Source organism: Adiantum capillus-veneris, chromosome 3 (assembly GCF_014529385.1).
Source record: "Adiantum capillus-veneris isolate H3 chromosome 3, ASM1452938v2, whole genome shotgun sequence".
NCBI lineage: Eukaryota > Viridiplantae > Streptophyta > Polypodiopsida > Polypodiales > Pteridaceae > Adiantum > Adiantum capillus-veneris.
In genome coordinates this window covers 168592704-168612433 of record NC_140933.1, presented here as the reverse complement: position 1 = coordinate 168612433, position 19730 = coordinate 168592704, and the positions used below count along the sequence as shown (strand labels likewise).

Genomic DNA, 19730 nt, shown 5'->3' with positions numbered 1-19730 from the left:
TTACCACTTGGAGAATATGATTTAATCTTGGCTTCAGAGTCTTTCGAGTATTCGGAAATTGAGGCTTCGGATATGGACTGGGGCCTCTTAGCTTTGGCTTTGCCTCTGTTGTTTTTGTATTTATTCAGAGATTTTTTGTTTTTGTATTTATTTGGTTTCGATTGTAGTGAAGGGGTTCAATAGTCTGATCTTGACGCGCAAGGGGAAGCCATGATTGGTATTCTTAGTGGATAAACGTTAAAGAGAGTACATTGGGTTTTCTATATGCTTGTTATGTTTGATAGCAACTGTCTTGTGACTTTGCAGATGCGTTGAGGAAAGCCTTTCTCGAGTAGATACACATAGCTGTCCATCTCTGTCGATCTTAAGCTCTCAGCTTATCCATTTGAACAGCTGTGACACCATACTTAATTTTGGTTTGTGGATGTTAAAGAAGCTCAAGGCTGCTCTCTGTATGCACTTGTACTTGTTTACTGATAAAGCTGAGACAAAGCGAAAGCTTGATTATGATCATGCCTACTTGAGTGGCATTGTGCGGCCAAACTATGTACTTCAAGCTTTGGTTGACCTATTGAGTACTCCCTTGTACATTGAGCATGGTGTTTCTATGGATATGTCTTGGTCATCTAGTTTCACAATCCATGCAGATGTGTGTCGCAGTCCACACCAAGAAGATGTTGAAGACGAGGATGAATCTACAGACACTTTGGTGCACGGTATCTACTCCGCTCAACAAGTTGTGGACCATAATTCACAAGTTGCAAGTGTAGCGCCTTGTGAGGGATTCAGCCCTCAATTGATTTTAATTTTTTAAGAAGCAATAACTCCTCCTTAGACATGCCATGCAAACTTTGACGAAACATAAGCGAACCACATGAAGCACAATCAAAAGAAGGGGTATCCTCGATGATCTTCGTATATTGAGAAGTTCTACCAGATGAAGATGAAATTGTAGAGATTCTTAGATTTTTTCGAGATGACTTGGACATATTGTAAATTTTGGTTGTGACTTGCTTAAGCGTAATTGTGTTGGGATATAGACTCAAGAACATAGATGCAATTTGCTGAGCACCAACATTATGGTTGTCGACAAGAGTAGCTAGAGACAGACTAGCCTCTTTAGTCCATACACATCGTTTACGTTTAGGACTGTCAAAACCAGCAGGAAACCATAAAAATTCACCATGCATACTCAACACGACCAATGATGACAAAGTGGATGAAGAGGGACAATCATGTGCAGCAAAGGACAGAGCTTCACGCATAGCTTCACCTTGGTAAAAGTAAACTTTACACGCAGCAGAAAACATTCTACACATTATACCAACCAAGTGTACACTTAACATCATTGAGGATTGGCGACTAGACAAAAGAGATATTATAAATTCTCTTTGAACAAAAGAGGGCGATAGAAGACTCATGGTCCAAGGCTGCACCCAAATTTTCAAAATGTCTTCATTTCTTAATGCTATTTGCTCTACAATAACATCAACAACTTTGGACTCAAGAGATTGCAACGAGAGACTCAAGTTAAAAACTTGAAGTAAGCTTAACAAAACATCTTTGTTGCTCGGAAAGTTACATATAAATATGGGATCAAGGTACAACCTTTTACTTTCTGCCCACAAAATGAGATCACTTGCCATTTTACAAAAAGTTCAGCTAAAGAAAGAGAAACAGAACTAAGCACCTTTGAAAGCAGTAACCTGACCCGACTTGTCAATAGTGAACCAACCAGCCTTCTTAAAGTTCAAGAGTGAAGATTTTAAATCCACCAAGCTTTGCTCAAAGAGATGCAAAAATGGACGAGAGAATGCTAGTACTGAGTCAACTACAGCACCTTGTAAAATAACACCAACAGCCTCTCCATCTTGAGGATATAATTTTGCAAGTAACACTGGTTGCTTATTGATTGTAGATTGTCTTCCACATGAGTAGCAAAATGGGTTGCTAGCTTGGCGGCTTACATTCAGACCTTTGCACGTGCCACAAGAGAACTCCACATCCAAGCTGTTCACACTCACAATCTCCAAAGTTCCAAACACCTACCAATTTCACATTTATCAATATCAATGAGGATTATAACGATTTTTAATTGTTATGCAATAAAAAATTTACCTTCTTCCCAAAGCCTAAATTCGAGACTTGTTTATGCAAGTATTCTTGGAAGATATCAGCCAATGAAGGAGGCAATGGACATAAGATTGTAGCATCCACAACACTTAGAGTGTTGGACAGGTGCTTGAAAACATTGATGTTACGAGCAACACAAGTGTAGAATCCCTTTTCTTTAACCTCATTTACCATAAGTTGATAATCGAGGCGCCGGGTTGGGACAAACAAAAGCTGCCATAAAAAAATATCTTAGAAAAAGGGCACGAACTATAAATTTCAGGGATGGGAGACACTTTCACTAGCTCGATCGCTTGTTGACGGCCCATCAGCAATAGTCAATCGAAAACTAGGAGTGCCATCACTTCTAGTTGCATTCTCTATTTTGACAACAATGAACGCAACAGTAGCCACTGACTCGTTAGCATTAGAACTTTGGGCCAACAGCTCTTTGATCTTCTGTTCTGGATAAAGGTAGAGGCAACAGTCAAAAGGCTCTGCCTTAACAACCAAAGTAGTTGCATCAGCGTACAAAGCCCACAAGCAAGTACCACCGTCTTTTGCAACTGCTCTTTTTACAAATGCCCCCTCAATGCGCACATAATCATGGACAGCAAAGGCCTCAATAAAGTCTGAGAGGTATATCTCAGTCACAACAAAAGTAACAGTATGGCGAGATTCTCTGTCGAGGAGATCTGCACGTAGGTATCTACCCAAGTTAGATTTGGGTATTTTATAAGTACCATACTTACAGAGCACTTTGCCTTCAAATGCAAATCTAAAATTTGCAGTCTCTAACAGCTAGGAGATAGCTAGGTTTCTTAGGGCAGGGGTTATGGCTAGCTGTGAAGAGAAAGATTCAACATTAAGCTCATCTTTCTCTTTGCGTATATTTTTTATCAAAGGGGACGAGAATGAGTTATCTGCCAAGCACCTAGTCGCCTTACCTAAGGAAAAACCATTGGTGTGAGCAAAATACTCTAACGATCAAGAGAGAAAACAGTAAACATTACCTCTCACTGCGAGCAAGGCCTTTTTTATAGTTGAAGAAGAGGCTTTATTCAACTTTCCTCTTGGGCTAAGTTTTTTGTTGTGCGGGGAAGATTCAAAGATTTGATTAGGGTTTAGAGACAAAGGTGAAAATTCAGTAGCAATGGTACACTTGGTACTGTCAAGAAGCTCTACTTCCAACGAAGGTGCTTCTACATGCTCAGGCTCAGACAATGCCTCATCAAAACTAAGATCTACAAACATATGCTCAAGTCAATGCTCAATATCATATGCTCAAGATAATCACACCTCAAAATCTTGTTAACGTACTCACCCTTCATGGGAGTATCCATAGTATGAGGTATATAAACTAGAATTGCAAGCACCTATGAGCAAGAAGAGCTTAGGCCTCAAGAAAGCATATGTAAAGTGTGCAAGGAATAGTTATATATATAGGAGCTGCATGAAAGGCAGGGGAGAGTAGTGCATATGTTTCTATAATGAGCCTCACGTTCAGCATAGAAGCCAAGACAAGAGAGATTGCAGTAAAATGATGCAATATCTTTTCATAAATGAGAAGATATCATTTTACATTTTCAAAGTAAGAGCACGTCTTTTGAGGCAACTTTATTACCCGACTTGAGTTAAGACAGCTTTATTACCCTACTTGGTGGCATTGAGAGTAAGTTGTTATTATTTTTTTATTTTTAGAAGAGTAAGTTAATATTTCACACTAAATCTAGAAATAAGACATAGTCAACAAATATAAACCATGAGTTGTATTTATCATGGCATACATGTTTAGTGTAAAATATTTTAAAATTGTCAATTTCAATAAAATAAATTTAGAAATATTAATTATAATATTAAAAGCTGAACTTCATTAAAAGCTGAGTTTTATTCAAAAGAACATGTTAAATTTGACCTTCTCAAAAGTAATATAAACCTGTCTAATTTATAATATTAAAATTAAAATTGAGTATAATATTTTCTTAGTTTCGATCAATATTTTATAGGAAGCTATAATACCATAGCGTCTGTTTTACTCAAAGACTATATACTAAGTTTCAAAACAAATTAGCAAATAATAGACTTCCTAAGAAATTGCCTAACAAAATTACCCACAAGAGCAATTAAATTCATCCTTGACAGTCGTCTTTCCCTATCCCATAAGCTCAGAACAAAATACCCAGCATGAAGGATATATATCCATAGTTGGATATAGTAATCTTCACAGCTTATCCAAAATACCCGTTAAACTGACAACAAGCCAATTTGCCTGAAGAGCATAATAAAATTACTTTACTTTAATACGCAGGAATTTGACTCATGCTACTTACAAAGCTAACCGTAAAAAAACAACAGGGGATCGTAAAATGGATACTAATCTCACATCAGCATGAAAATAATTAAAGATGTTATCCGAAACTCTAAAAGGGAAATTCATATTGTTCCAAGATATGCCTTGCGAATATGAGAGCTCAAAGTAGCAAACATACAACGATTCACTCAGCATTGCGTTTGCCCCTTGTCTTCCAACCAAATGTTTCTCTTTCTTCTGAGAGCCTTCCGAACTCTCGCAACTGTATAGAAACCTCAAGCTTGTTGTGTTTGATGAGGCGTCTTTGATTGGGAATAGACTCTTGCGTATCATAGTCACAAGGCTGCGATCAATGAAGCACAATCACATAGAGCCATTCGGTGGTCTAGATGTCATCTTCTGTGGTGACCTGTGTCAGGCAAGCCCAGTTTGAGATCGTTGGATATTTAGCGAGCCACAGGATTCTACGCAACTACTCTCGCCTTCATTCTGGCTTACCCTATAAAATGCCACGAGCTCACAAAAACAATGCGTCAATCAGATAATGACTTCATTGCCATTCTCAATAGAATACGCAAAGCAAAACACACAGCCGAGGATTTGTTGCTCTTGAATACCAACCATACCAACAACGTCTTTAACAAATTGACAACACCCCATTTATACTTCACTAATAACTTGAAAGACTCACATAATCGACTTGTTTTTTAGGAATTGCCTACTCACGCATACGTAATCCATGCGAGAGACAAGCACCATAAAACTTGCTCAAAAAACCTAGTTGTTCCAAACAACCCACAAAACACAGCAGGATTGTCCTCAACCTTGGAGCTCAAAGTAGGAATGATTGTCGAGCTTTGTGGTGGCAATATTGATATTTCCGACGGTCTTGTGAATGGCGCAGATGGAATTATGAAGCTTGTCGACAGTAAAGCTAACTGCCCTATTGCATGGATAGAGTTTTTTTATTCCTCAACAGGCTGCAAACAACGACATGTGAACCAACATCTTAATACGATTCCCATTAGCCCTCAATGGACACCAATTTTTCAAACAACAAAAGAATTTCAAGTCGGTAAAAATGCATTGAACAATGTCTCTCGAACTCAATTTCCAATACAAGCAGCAAATGCACGTACTATCCATAGGTCACAAGGCTTGACAATGAGCATAGTACCCTTTGATCCGACATCCATAAACTCACATGGATTGGTTTACACAGCTCTTTCCCGCATCAAAGATCCATCAAACCTCCACATTCTCAATCTAATTCATCCAGCTCAAATCAAAGTCGACAAAATTGTGCTTGATGAGCTTGACCGCCTCAACAATGATGCCAAATGGGAATATTTGACAGAACTTCCATTCGCATATAAACACACACATCATATCATTCAATCATTGAACATCGTTTCTAGTCACAAATATCTCAAACATATCAAAGAGGATTTGAATTTTACAAGTTCTGACATTCTATGCCTCCAAGAAACAAAGCAAAAAAATCCTTCCAACGATCTTGCACCAAAGTTTCATCATGTCCATCACCATAGCAAAATAGGTGTTTCAATCTACTACAAGCTTAGCATCAAACTCCACTCTGCAAAAACATTCCTAGCTCCAGGAATAGAAATCGTTCAAGTTATATTAACCATTCATGAACACCTTGATTGGGAAATCATATGCATCTACAAATCATCAAACACATCTCCAACCGCGTTGGTCACACAACTCTATACCTTGCTGCAACAATCCCATTCTACACGAATGAGTGTCATCATGGGAGACTTTAATGTAGACAATGAACCCACAAACAATCAATATCATTACTTGGAGGAGAAGCTCCAAGCACATGGCTACACACAACAAATTCATGATGTGACCACTGTGTACAACTCAAAGCTCGATCATGTTTGGATTAAAAATCCCCCTGCATCAGTCATCACAGGCACACGGTTTTGCTTCTAGTCCGATCATTCATCCACATATATAATCATTCCTAAATGATTCTTATACCTCCCTCCCTCTCTCCCTCCCTTCCTCCCTTTTTCCCATCATCTCTCCCTTCCCTCATCCTCTCCACAAAAACAAACCATGTTTCCATATTCTATGCCTACCTTCATCCTCAAATGACGAAATTTTGCTACTCTTCAGCCCTCCATTGAGGCCGACATTCTATAATGTAATTTCCTAACCACTTTCTCAATCAATGTGACTTCCGTCCTTGCGCTTTTGTGTTTCCCTTCCATGTTCTTAATTTGTCTCATCTATTGGCAGGCCCTGTGATTTTATCACTTGTTCTCCTCCACACTGTTCACACTAAGCGGCGACACATTTAGGAAGGCTTGTTTCTTCTGCCGGTTCAATCTGAACCCAACCTTAGTCCTTTGAAAGAAGGGGGCCCACCCTTCGAAATTGCACGCCACCTAAAATCCCTTTAGAGCTTCACCATAGTATCAACAAAAGAACATATTTTTTTTTCCCAACCAATGAGAGAGAGACGTCATCATTTCTTGGGTTAAATCGTTAAGGATTTGCTAGTTTTTAACTTATGCTGGATTTCTCAAGACAAGCTTGGAATGTTGCCGGAATTTTCGAATATTAGCGGCATCCCTCACTGCAAATTTGCGCACTCGAAGACGAGGGTCCAATGTGCACACAACACAGCTCGTGTGAAACGCCCTTAACATATGAGAAGCCAAAATAAGTGGCTTTAAACAAGGGACTGCAAAACAGTGCCAAAGTTAAGAGTTGAAAGGAATGCGTGGCGTGTAGACCAGGCGTACCAATAAAAGAAGGCAGACAGGACTGCCACAATTGCAATGAATTCATTTTGTCATTTGTCATTTTTGCCTTTGCGCTTTTAGAACGTTTTTACCATTTTCATTTAAAGATTTAAGAAAGAATGTGCGCTTTCTTTCTGTGGAAGCTGCTTACGAAAACTGGGAACGCGGGGAGGCATACTCGTCTTCTTCTTCGGTTCTTCTGTTCCTTCAGGTTCCTTCTGCTCGATCTGCGCTTTCATCGTTCTGTGCATTGACCAGTGTGTGTGCGCGCGCGTCGAGAGAGAGAGAGAGAGAGAGAGAGAGAGACGAGTTATGGATGTGCTTGAAACCCCCCCCTTCTCCGCCACCGCGCGCACACCCACACACACACACACACACACATACACGCATGCATATGTATGTCTGTGGGTTACACATCAATTGCATCAACATCTGTAGCAAAAACCAGCCGAATGCTTGCTGACAATCTTACCCTTTGCCTTGTGTTCATGCAGGTTTAGAGGACAGCCCCTTATATGAGTCTTGACTCTGCAGTTCTTGCGTGCCCTGACATGGACACACCCTCCTCGGACATGATGAGAAGCTACTCCGTTCGATCAGATGCTGAAGTGTCCTGCTGCTGGGCAACCCGGAGACAGCCTATCCAACGTGAACCCACCTCATTTTGCCGAAGTGCCAGAGTGGTCCCTGTCTCGGCGCAAAGCTTTACTGCTTCTGATGCACCCCGTCTCACACGATGCCATGCAATACGGCGTGACCTCTTCAATGACTGGAATTTCGAAGATTTTATGGCCGGGTGTGCGTAAACCCTCCACTTGATCTCTGCCAACCTTCGCTGTCTATATATGGAGCCACTTACTTGTTTAACATGAAAAGAGTGTATGTATCGCTGTTGATCAATAAAACAATCAACCCAAAGTCAATTGGTGTTTGCTTATTGTGTAATTTAACTTCGTCCCATCTGAAACTTCGTTTAATTCGATGCTTCATTTTCAACCTTATGTGAATCAAAAGTAGTTTTGGAATCATATAACTGTTGCTTGCAGTGAAGCATAGCATCTGAGTGTCGAATCAGTTGGTTAGAATGGACTAATTGTAGCTCCTCTTCAAGGTGTGAAGGTACTTCATGTGAAGATCATTCAAGTTGATCAAAGTGTTTTCCAGCAACTCAAGCATCTGACACATGCCTAAACTATATTTAAATCAGACGGCAGTGATCATCGTTCAGACATGCACTTTCAATGTCATCCACATGCATGGCTTTAATTCTTTTTTGTGGGATCTCTGTCCAAGCTACAAGAAGTATGAGAACAGAAGCCACATATGGTCACTGCAGTGGTGAAAATATGAGAAATGGTTAGGATCTATTTTGGTCATTGAAGAGTGCACCCACAGATCTCGACACAAACATCTGCTATGAGGGTGTTCACGGTGGTGGCGGGTTGGCCACTTAAGCAACAAGCCACAAGTTTACACTGCAAATTTCCCAAGAAATTTGCAGTGCACCAGCAACCAGGCGAAAAGACAAAATTGCAGGCACTTGAAAAGATATGTGCTGCTGATCACTGGTTGGTTACAGTCTGCCTCCTTGCTAAAGGTAGCATCAGCTGGCCAGGGAAGCTTGATACGCCTCAACCGAGTCCCCCTGGTTGCAAGTGTGCGCGAAGACAGACCAATAGCATTTTCTGATCAAGGAGGTACATACAGTCTGTGACGTATCTAAATCAATCTACATTCTAAACCCTCTCTAATTAGCATGGAATATTTAGTAACCAGTAGGTTTCACGCATCACCAGGAGGCTCGCCCTTCAATCAAGGTTGATATCCAAAATAGCGAGTTTTCAGTATCCTTGTCCTGCACGAAGATAGCTTGCTCGAGAGGAAAATTTGTTTAAATAATTACAAAAAGGCAGAGAATGGAGCATTGATGAGATATACCCATTTTCTGTTTCCAACTACAACACATTAACAGTCAGCCTATTTCAATCGGAAAGATTTCAAAGGGAAGCGTGCAGTCCCTTGGAGTGCTCAGTGTTTAGTTTTTTATTGCTTGTACGTTTCCACGACGGGCAATTTCAGAAGCATGCAGGAGTCATCGCAAAAAACGAAATGTGGGTGGTAGGCCTAGATTTACAGAACAGCACCTGTAGAAAAATTAAGACAAGTAGAATACATAAACGTCATAACAGCTGGACTATGTGACTTTGGTGTATTTAACATTCTGTAACCTGCAATTCTCACTATGAAACTGCAAGCTTTTGAGCAAGAAATGCCAGGACCCAGGGGTACACCTAATGGAGGCTAGAAAAGTGTGCGACGATTCACTACATGCAACCGCCTGATTGATGCCAGGTCAGTGTATCGTACGACTTTGCCATGCATTCAATCATATTATGCCAACTCAGCTCACAAAAACCTGCCGTTTACCGATTTTCCATTCCTGGTAAAGCTGATTGTAAGCCAAGAGAGTGCTTGGGCTTCAGAGGGCACTCAAGGCTTCAAAGATGACTGGTCACTGCATGCTCACGGGTATAGACTCATTCACTTAGAAGCTTTTGAATTTCAAAGTCCAAAACCAGACTTGCAGCAATCAGCGAAGCAGATTACCAGACTCCAGAGCGCAATGGCTTGCAGGGACAGTTGCACTGTGTGCCAAGCTTCATAGTAACAACTAAATATAGAAAGTATTTTCTTAAAAATGAAGTCTGGTTTTTCCAATAATCAAGATTGCCCAAGCCTCTGATGCCCTATCCATCCATTCCAACGCCTTCTGAAACGCCTAACCCAGCTGGAAACGAGGGAATGACCTCTCTAGCTCGGGGGTAAGCTTTTCCCGAAGCTTAGCTCTGTGGCAAACACAGGTCCATGAGGGGTGACTTGCACAAATAAATGATTATTCCATGTTTCCTAGATCAGAACTGCGTAGGAATCGTTTAATCGTTTGGGCCCTTAGAGGCCATGGCAGAAAATGGGGCTGCTTCAAATTTTCTCACAGAGCCTTTTTTTTTCCAATATGGTGAAAATGTACTTCCAGGTGGCATCTCCTGCATCGGAGGTTAGGTTGTGCTCGAGAAGCAGGTTAAAAACATCCATCCAGACCCTTCCCATTCCAAAGTATCCACGAAGTGCTGGAACTTAAAACACACACGAAAATCAGATTTATTCACAAAATATTGGAACTTAAAACCTCATGCAAAAATCAGATTAGGTCCGATAAAAAAGCTTGAGCAGATTGAGAAAGGTACATTGTCTCACAATGGACCAAAAGAGCCAGGCTCATTAGTCTCTGCATAATACACGACGGGAGATAGAAGAAATAGCCCTGCGTAATTCACATTGGGAAATGAAAGAATTCCCTCCTCACACTTCAATGACCATCCGAAACGAAACAATACAAACAAATCTACTGACCCATGCAACAGCCTCTGCCACACTAGACAAACAGACACAGGAAACTCGCACTAAAAAGAGACCTTACCTAGTGTAAAATACTTTCAAGGTTAGAGAACAAGTTACACTGATAAGAATACCCCGACTTTAACAAACTTCGGCCAAGTCCATAGAGGAAAAAAAAGTAAATTATCATCTCAAACATCTTCTGAAATGAAGCACTTCATGTCAGTTTCCAGCCCAGTTATTGTAAAATTTCAGGGAAAAAGTAAAATATCATCTCAAAAACCTTATGAAATGAAGCACTTCATGTAAGTCTCCAACCCATTACTTGTAAAACCACAGGAGAAAAGTAAAATTTCAACTCAAAAACCTTATTAAATGAAGCACTTCATGTAAGCTTCTAACCCATTTTAGTGAAACCACAGCTCATCTGAACGAATTACATGCCGGTTTGCAATTAGATCCATTTACAGGACATTGCCAGGATTTCTCTCAAATTCTTAATGGGAAAGAAGGGACAGAAATTGTTCTTATAAAAACAGCAGCCCCAAGAAAATATACCTAGGCATTGTACAGGCTGGCAATCTCAGCAGTCTGCTCTTCTTTGTCCTCACTCTTCCTGCCATAAACATCAATACTCAGGTCTTGCTTGATGTTATCATCATCGGTAACAACCCGCTCCTTGTTTATGACACGCTTGTCGGCAAGGGAGAAATTATACTCTGACCGTATCTCACCTACAGGCAAAATGCTCATGAGGTTCTTCACTGCATGCGGTCGTTTCCATGTGCGAGCAGAACACTTGGCCCGGAAATCGAAGTCATTGCAGAACCGGCCTGATGTAAATTCAGAAGGTAGCAAGGAGGCATCCAACTTGAGAGCTATGCCAAGGTTGGTGCCAGTGACATGCCGAAAGGAAGTGGCACCGCCAGTTTCTAGACACTCTAATGTGCTTGCTGTGACCGGCTCGATAAGGAAGACATCCTTGACGTTGTTTCCATCCAGCTCAAAACAGTGAGCTAACCCTACAGCCAGGTAGTCATCATCATTCCATTCTGGATTCTCTCCCAGCAAATTGCTCGACACCTGCAAGCTCCAAAACTTTCCATTGCCTCCTGGTCCGCATGGTGCAGCAGTCTTCCCTTGCAAGAAGGTGGTTGAACACAGAAATGAGGATCGCAAGATAGAAGGCGATGCACCTTTTAGCGATGGCGATAGAGAGGAGATCCGTCTGCTACAAGCTGGAAGCACGTAACAATGCTCTTTCGCTGCGGCCGCTGTCTCTGTGCTTGGCCTCGACAGAGCCAGAGCTTCCATGCTCGCAACTGCCATGGCTACCTTCGCGGGACGATAGGATTGGGATATTTCGCCTCTGGCCCTTTCCAAGATTTTATTTGGATAGGCCTTCCTTTGGATATGTGTTATCTTACAGCCAATTGTATGTAAAATTATGGTTTGGCTCTCAAGTTGGGGCGCTCATGGGTCATGGCCATACTTCAAAGGTTCGACAAAAGAGAGCACGTCCTTGACATGGTGGTATGACTAAAAGAGTCATGTCTTCTTGAGGGTTCATGCCTTAAAGGGCTTCTCAAGCCAGCTTTAGTTTTCACTAGCTCTTACCAACAGGACACATCTCCCATGATATACATGGTATTTATAAGGTGTGCAATTTTCTTTTTCTAAAACCATGTGTAAGTAACATGGTATTTATAAGGCTTGGATTCATTCCTCATGTGGGGGGGAAACGGTGGATAGTTTGTTGTGGCCTAGTTCGACGGTGTGGAAGGTCAGCTTGCCATGGCGGCAGCGTCGGACAAATTTGTTGGCCTCTTGAGATGCTCGTCTATAGGTCTGGGTGCCCTGCAGGACATTCTGCACAGGGGTTTGGCTCCCCTTGAAAAGCTTGTTGTGAGGGTTTGGTGTTGGCGGCTTGATGTGGCTTGACATCTTCTGTTGGTGGTTCTATGAATGGTCATCGATTCTCTCTAGCTGTGTTGTGGGCATCCTTGGCTAAAGTAGCAGTTCCTCACAGGTGATGGCTCCCCCGCACAGGCCTATCCTTATCTCCGTGGCAACAAAATTGCTTTCTAATTATTAGTTTAATGATGGTTTTCCTTTGTAGTCGGTTTGCACGATTCCTTGAAAAAAGCCTGATCTATGGACTCATATGGGATTGGTTGTTTATGATGTTACTCTGTCATCCCTAGCTCTTTTGAGCAGGGAGGTGATGTAACATTTGTTTTGCTATTATGCTAATGTATATAACCACTCACTATTGTGAGTAATATGCTAATCTATATACCCACTCACCTGACTCCTAATCTTCCATCGCTTGTGTCTTATTGTCAGACTTGGTTGATGGATGCAATTGCTGACAATGTCAATGTCCTTACATATATCATACTTCCAGGATTGTTACTTTCAAGTGCTCCTTGTCCACCCCCATGGAGTTGAGAGCTCAAAAAGAGTGCATCCAATGCTAGAAATTAACTCCATCGATGTTTAGAAAGAGAATCTTTGAGGATTATTCGATGCCCAAAGCGTTTTGTGAACTCTTTTTGATCGAAAAGTATTTTCCCATGCTTCAATTTTCTACTACTACAGTTCGGAAGCTCATTTTCCTACTCGTATTGTTTTTGGGGTCATCGACACTAGGTTGCATTCTTGAGTTTTCACCTTCTCTTTGTACATAAGCCCCAACTTTTCTGTCAAATCTTGTTGAGGGTTCAAAATTTAAATTACACCCTAGTGACAATGGCCTCCTCATTGGAATTTCAATCGGGTTCATCAATGTTGCGCTTAATTACAGATGAAAATCCTCCACAATGAAAACATCATGAGACTCAACTCTATTTTGGTATAAAGGGCAAGTGGATTGTTTGTTAAGCCATGTTTCGATGCACTTGAAGAAAAAGGCATGCTTCCATTCGGCAAGAAATCAGAGGATATCATGGACATCAAAGCGAGTGAGGCAAATAGCACACTCAAGTCCTTCCTTGAGCCCATGGAGGGATGCAAAAGAGAAAGTGGGGAGGATATCAATGATGGCGCAATTGATGCCTCAATCACATCGATGGCATTAGGGCAAAGGAGGAGCAAAAAGGGTTGTGTAAGAAAGTGATTGAGTTTTAATTCAGCAAAGCTCATGTGGGTCAAAACAGTTCCACATATAGTTGTTGAGATTAGAATGAGGAGCATCTAATGCATTTAAAGCATATCCCTAAGTATATCTTTACGATTGAAGTAAGATTCAATTTTCTTGTAATTTGTGTAAAAAAGTTTTGTTCATTAAGAGATCTCCATTGTTTTCGCAGCAACTCACCTTTTGAATATCAATTCTCGCTCTTTTCTCTTCTTCCTCTTGTAGCTTTCTTCAACTTCTTTCCTTTTCTTCTTTGGAGTTTTTCTCTTGCTCTGAGATGCCTCGCCATTGATCTTACTGATACCTTCATCAATACTCTGTATTATCTCTCTCAAAGATACACCGTATTGTCTTCTCATGCCTACTCCAACTGACACTTTGAACCATACATTCCGTATGAATATCAATCTAAATCAAGAGTATGAAACTACAATAAGTGTAAGCAAAAGAGCTCTCAGAGATGCTGAAGAAGCTAATAGACTTTGCAATGAAGGAAAGAAATATATAGACCTTTGGACAAATGGAAGCATTTCTCAATAGATCCATTGACGGAAAGGTACCCATCATTTCATTATGTACATGAGTTGATTAGATTTGTTGGGGGTGGAGCTCAAGGTTTATTGTTCAAATCTCACTCAGGTATGAAACCAACATCTCCCATACATCTCTCATCTTAAGCATACACAATGTATCGATGAATCAAGAATAAATGAACTTGAAGCAGAAGTAGCAAAACTTACACAATTAAATAAACTTTTGAAGACTCTTAAAGAAACATCCATTGGATTGAGAGTAAGAATAAAACAAATGAAACAAATTCACAGTTTAACAGAGTCTTCCGGACAAAGAAAAAAAAAAAAGAACGAAACTAGCTAGGGATTATGTAACTAGCATTTCAAGCCTTGACATGTCAAATGCTAAAGAAAGAGTGACATTTCTATATGAGATGATGAATAAATCAGATATCTTAGGGCTTCTCAATCTAGCAAAAAATCTAAAACTCACAAAATTTGTTCTTCAAGATTTCTTGAAAGATATGAAATCATTGGTTGACCCATCACAAATACAAGAGGTATGTGATACAGTTGGAGTGAGCAGGAAGGGATATAGAGCCATCTCAAGTATTTAGTATAAGATTTTAAGATAATAAGTTTAGAGCCTTTGGACTTCCTAGACCTCACAAGGTTGGGAAAGTGAGGCTCTTATTGAATGAAGAGATACCCAAACAATTTGATGAACATTACCACATTCAAGGAACAATGCCTTATGAGAAAGCAAAGAAAAAATGTGTATTTGAATACAATGATTTTAAAAATAATTAAATGGATATTAAAAGAGTACAGATTGGTACGATCAAATATTATGGAATACATGAAACCAAATATGGAGGAAAACTTATATTTGTAATGAAGCTCAACGATTCAAAAAAATCACAAAATGGAGAGGATTAGTATCTCACTGATGAATAGAGCCTTGGAATACAGCCAAAGGAAGAGAGACACCCAAACTACAAAATACAATTAGAAATGGGAGTTATGGTGGATTGGATCGACCCAAGTACCACATGAAAGTCATGACACATTAAAGTGGCTTTTCTCTCATGCAAAAATTCGTAATGTTGTGGAAAGTCAAAATGCAAGTGAATGTCTTCATGTTGGTTCTGCTGTTGTCTTTTCTGTCAAATGGCATCCAATTGCAGACCTAAAAGCTTTAAAATGTATGTTAGCATATCTGAAGGTGCCAATGCAACATACTCATGTCTTTATTGTATGACAATCATGGGGAACAAAAAGGTGGATGGCTGCTAATGAAATTGGAGAACCACTCTCTAGACATAATGTTGATTTACCTCGTTGCCCTTCTTCTTCCATGATTTGGGATCCCATTCATTCAATAGAGCTTGAAAATGTGCATATTTGTACACTGCATGTTGAGATCAGAATTTTGGATGACCTACTTTGCTTACATTTAGATTATACACATGCATTAAAGCCAACAACACTTGTAGATGAATGCATTAAAAAATGTGAAGCTTTGCTTTCAAGGGTGGGTTTTCATGGTGGTCATGTGCAACTCAAAAAAGATCCAAAACTTATTAAAGGAACATGTGATGTTCTCCAGGATGTTTCAACGGACGGAGCAAAAGCTAAAAGATTTTTTGAGCAACCATTATGGTAAGCAACTTTATACAGTATGGGATTGCTGGAAGGATCTTTATCTCATTACTACAAGTGTTAAGAGTAAACCAGATGTAGCCAACAAGAGAATGGAAGTATGGAAGAGACTTGATGCATTCTTGCAGATTTTAAGACAACAATTTAGTACAACCACATACGCATATAACTTTGAGAGGACAATATAGAATTTGATAACAGTAATCAAAGAAGCTTGGGGAGCAAAAGACATCACTTACTACTTGGTAAGCTTTTAAAATCATCCTTTAAGGTTATTATAAACAGTTTGGATTCTTAAACTTACATTTTTTCCTTTCTTATGTAGCATATACTCTACCTACATGGTCCATATTTTACAAAGAATGGTCCACTTGCTACATGGGATTACATATGTAATGGAGAAATCACATTACCAAGCATAGACATCATATTTTAGATGTACAAGACATAGAAGTGGAAGAATAAGGAGCAATGCACATGGTAGAATTATTCAATTGTTTTTATAGATATGATGAATAAAACAAGAAATACACGGACATAAGCTACAGATAACCAAATGTCATCCATAGAAGAATATTGAACCCAATACCATTGGCTTTATCACCTTGTACTTGTCACCTTTGCTTTAATAGAACATCAGCTCCTCTTGAGTCTCTTTACATTACTTTCTTCCGGTACATTCCCTCTTGAGTCTCTTTACATTACTTTCTTCCGGTACATTCCCTCTATATCTGAGGTATTTTCTCCTCTTGTACCCACCAAGTAGCTTCACATCTTGGCTTTTGGCAGCTAGTGTGCAACTAGAATAAAAAATAAAGTACCTTGACCTAGAGGCATTAAATCCAAGATCTTGACCAAATACTCTAAGAGCAACAACTCTTTCTATCAACAAGATTTGTTGGCATTCATTTGGAGAGGAATGTGTCCACTGAATTTAGAAAGAACCTTAAGTGCAAACATAGAGTTTTTGGAAAATTGAGCATGAGAAACACGAAAAACATCTTTGTCAAGCTTTGGTAAGTAATGCATCAGGGCATGGCCTTTCTTTTTAGAAGTGCCTTCGTCTGATTTTCCCCTTGACCCTCCTACTCTTCCAAGAAAGTTATCCTCATCAAGAAGCTCAATTTCCAAAGAGAATAAACAAAATAATTAGCATGCAATAAGTAAATCAATTCATTAAATGGATGTTTGAATGAAAATAATTTGCCTTTTATAATTCGTCATCTTCAAGAATTACAAGTTTTAGCAAACTACATGATCCAAATCCTTCCCTGTTATCATCCGTACTTGTCTTTCCTTTCAAATCAAAATTTCTCCCAAAAGAGCGCCCAACTCCGTGAGCTTGGCTTCAAACTCCTCATCTTTGAGGGTGGGTGCTTCCTCTTCAACTCTCCTTAAACACAAATAAAAAGCATCTGAAGCCCCAAGAAAAGAATCACCCATAGTTTGTGTTGGCAGTCAAGCCAGATGGGTGCCCTTCGAGTCGACCCCTTCTACCATGAGTCCTAAATTTTTGATGTGCCTTCATTATTTTTTCAGAAAGCCTTGTAATTATTTGACAGTCTCTCATTGTAGATGGACAATCTTTGAAAAGCTAAGTTGTAAAGTCTGTAATGGAGTCCGAGTCTTGTAAAGTCGCACATTAGCTAAGAGAGCTCTAGGTATAAAGTCCATTTGTAAAGTGGGAAAAGGACACCCTTATCACTATCAAAGTTTTTGAGTTTCGAAGCATACGACTGAGAGTGGCTACTCTCATGTGCCTCGTAATCCTCATGAGCTTTGGTAATCACATTTTGATTCCAAAACTTGCATTTTGTTCCTTGTGCATTGCTCTTTCATTCAAGTAAATTCATTCTCGATTCTGCTGTGATTTGTGACTACGCGTTAGTAGGCTAAATTTACTATTTTGAGTATGTTAATGACTATTTTTTGACATTCTAACCATAAGAGAGTGATCCTAGGTCCTAGGGTGACCCTTCTGGTATGTTCTATTGCAGTTTCCAAGGCCTTGATCATGATGGATCGTGATTTTGGTACCTCGGATTGTGACCAAACTTGGCAGGTTAGTGCCCCTAAGTGTCTTAGACCTCCTCCTAAAGTTTTTAGCATTTTGACTTCGTTCAAGTGCCGAAGTGGGTTGATGATTGAGTGAAGAGAGATAGGGTATAGGCAGGTTGCCAGATTCGAGAGTGTTAAATTCGCATGTGCTAGAGATATTGTCGTTCCGTAGGTTCACTTTTTGGAGTCTCCGTGCCCCATTCGAGTCGCTTCCGTGAGTATTGACATTATGTTAATGCCAGAAAGCTATGTTATAGATGTTCGTCGCGGTGACCTGCTAACATTGGCATCGTTGCCAGGGATAGCAATCCTTAGGATCGTTGTGAGTGACCTAGTTGTAGCTTTTTACTTAGAGACTATGATTTTGATTTCCACTTCATTTGCACTTTAGCAGTCAGGGAGCTAGGGGTTTAGTGCTTGGTAGAGGCTAGAAGTCGAGGACTTGCTAGGTCTACTCTTGAGAGGTATTAGGAGTTGTGAGTGAGATACAAAAGCATTTCATTTTGCAGATTCTCTAATGCTTTGAAAGTACTTTTCCATATTCCATTTTCTTCCAGTTTTACAACATTTGTTGTTGTTTATTCATAGGATTCAATTCTGCAATTAGCTGTAGGTTAGGTAACATCTATAACCATCAAATTGAGCCAAAAAGATCAAGAAAAAGCTGTCAAAAAAACCTTATTTTGGTTGCCAAGACTATAAACTCTAAAATCTTAGAAATTTGATGGTTGGAGCACAAAAGCAAATTCAAACCAAAAAATAAATGAGAAAAGGGATTAGACAAGCTACAGAGAGACAATTTGGAAAGTTTCAAGCCAAAAAGTGCAGGAACATGGATTGCAATCCATGACCCCTGAGACAATTTGGGCAAAAATTGATACCAGAGGATACTATTGGGTTCTAAATCTCCAAATACACACTTTTGGCGGAAAATTGACACTAAAAACTCACTCAAATCAGGAAAATTGGGCAAAGACACAAAAAAACTTGGAAATAAACAAAAATTGGGGTCTTTTGATGTTTTGGTGTCCAAATTAAAAAATAAGTGAAAATTTGACCTTTACAGGGTCAAGATATACAACTGACCAGATTTCATGACCAGATGAGATGGAACCTGGATCATGATCCATGACCCATTGAAGCATATGAGACTAAGATTGGGGCAGTGAGTAGCACCAAAATACAAGCTACAAGTCAAAAACTCTAAGTAGTCACAAAATTCTACTTCTGGCAAGGAGAAAGTGTTCAAATCCAAAAATGAGTGGATAGACAAACTCCATGGACTTCAAGTAACCTTCTGACCAAATTTGCGGTTCAGACATGGTGGAACATGGATCGCGATCCATGACCCCCTGCTAGATTTTGGAATTGTGACCTTACATACTTGTAGCAAAGACCAACACCAACAATTTATCCAAAAACACGGATACCAAAAAATTGCAAGAAGAGGCTCAAACAAGTCTCGAGACAATCGGGACCAAAAACCATAAAGCAGACTGACAAAGTGACTTTTGGGAGACCTACGGGGAATCAAACCACCTAAAAATCACTTAACAACTATCAAGAGGCTGTGAGAGACCTGTGTGCCAAGTTTCAAGTGATTCTGACTCTGGGATACACGGATAGCGATCCATGACCCCCTGTCAAAAATTACCTAGATTGATACGAGAGTTAGCACTAGCCCTTGAGAGCATGGTAGTTTTTTCAGAAATCAATTTAGAGTTGGATTGTACATATTGCAAGAAAAATAGGAGTCT

The 19730-nt window shown here is 39.9% G+C and overlaps 1 protein-coding gene and 1 pseudogene across 1 annotated transcript; both read right to left on the bottom strand.

The window, feature by feature from the left end:
* Window positions 1-1525: 1525 nt before the first annotated feature.
* On the bottom strand, window positions 1526-3222 carry LOC147462159 (uncharacterized; annotated as a pseudogene).
* Window positions 3223-10992: 7770 nt separating this feature from the next.
* LOC147462158 (uncharacterized) lies at window positions 10993-12087 on the bottom strand. The gene has a single exon (XM_086509571.1). The coding sequence runs from the start codon at window positions 11929-11931 to the stop codon at window positions 11161-11163; it is 771 nt and encodes a 256-aa protein (XP_086365697.1). The 5' UTR covers window positions 11932-12087; the 3' UTR covers window positions 10993-11160.
* Between the last annotated feature and the right edge of the window lie 7643 nt (window positions 12088-19730).

Coding starts and splice junctions, on each gene's coding strand:
- LOC147462158 (XM_086509571.1), bottom strand. CDS start 11,931: ATGGCAGTTGCGAGCATGGAAGCTCTGGCTCTGTCGAGGCCAAGCACA.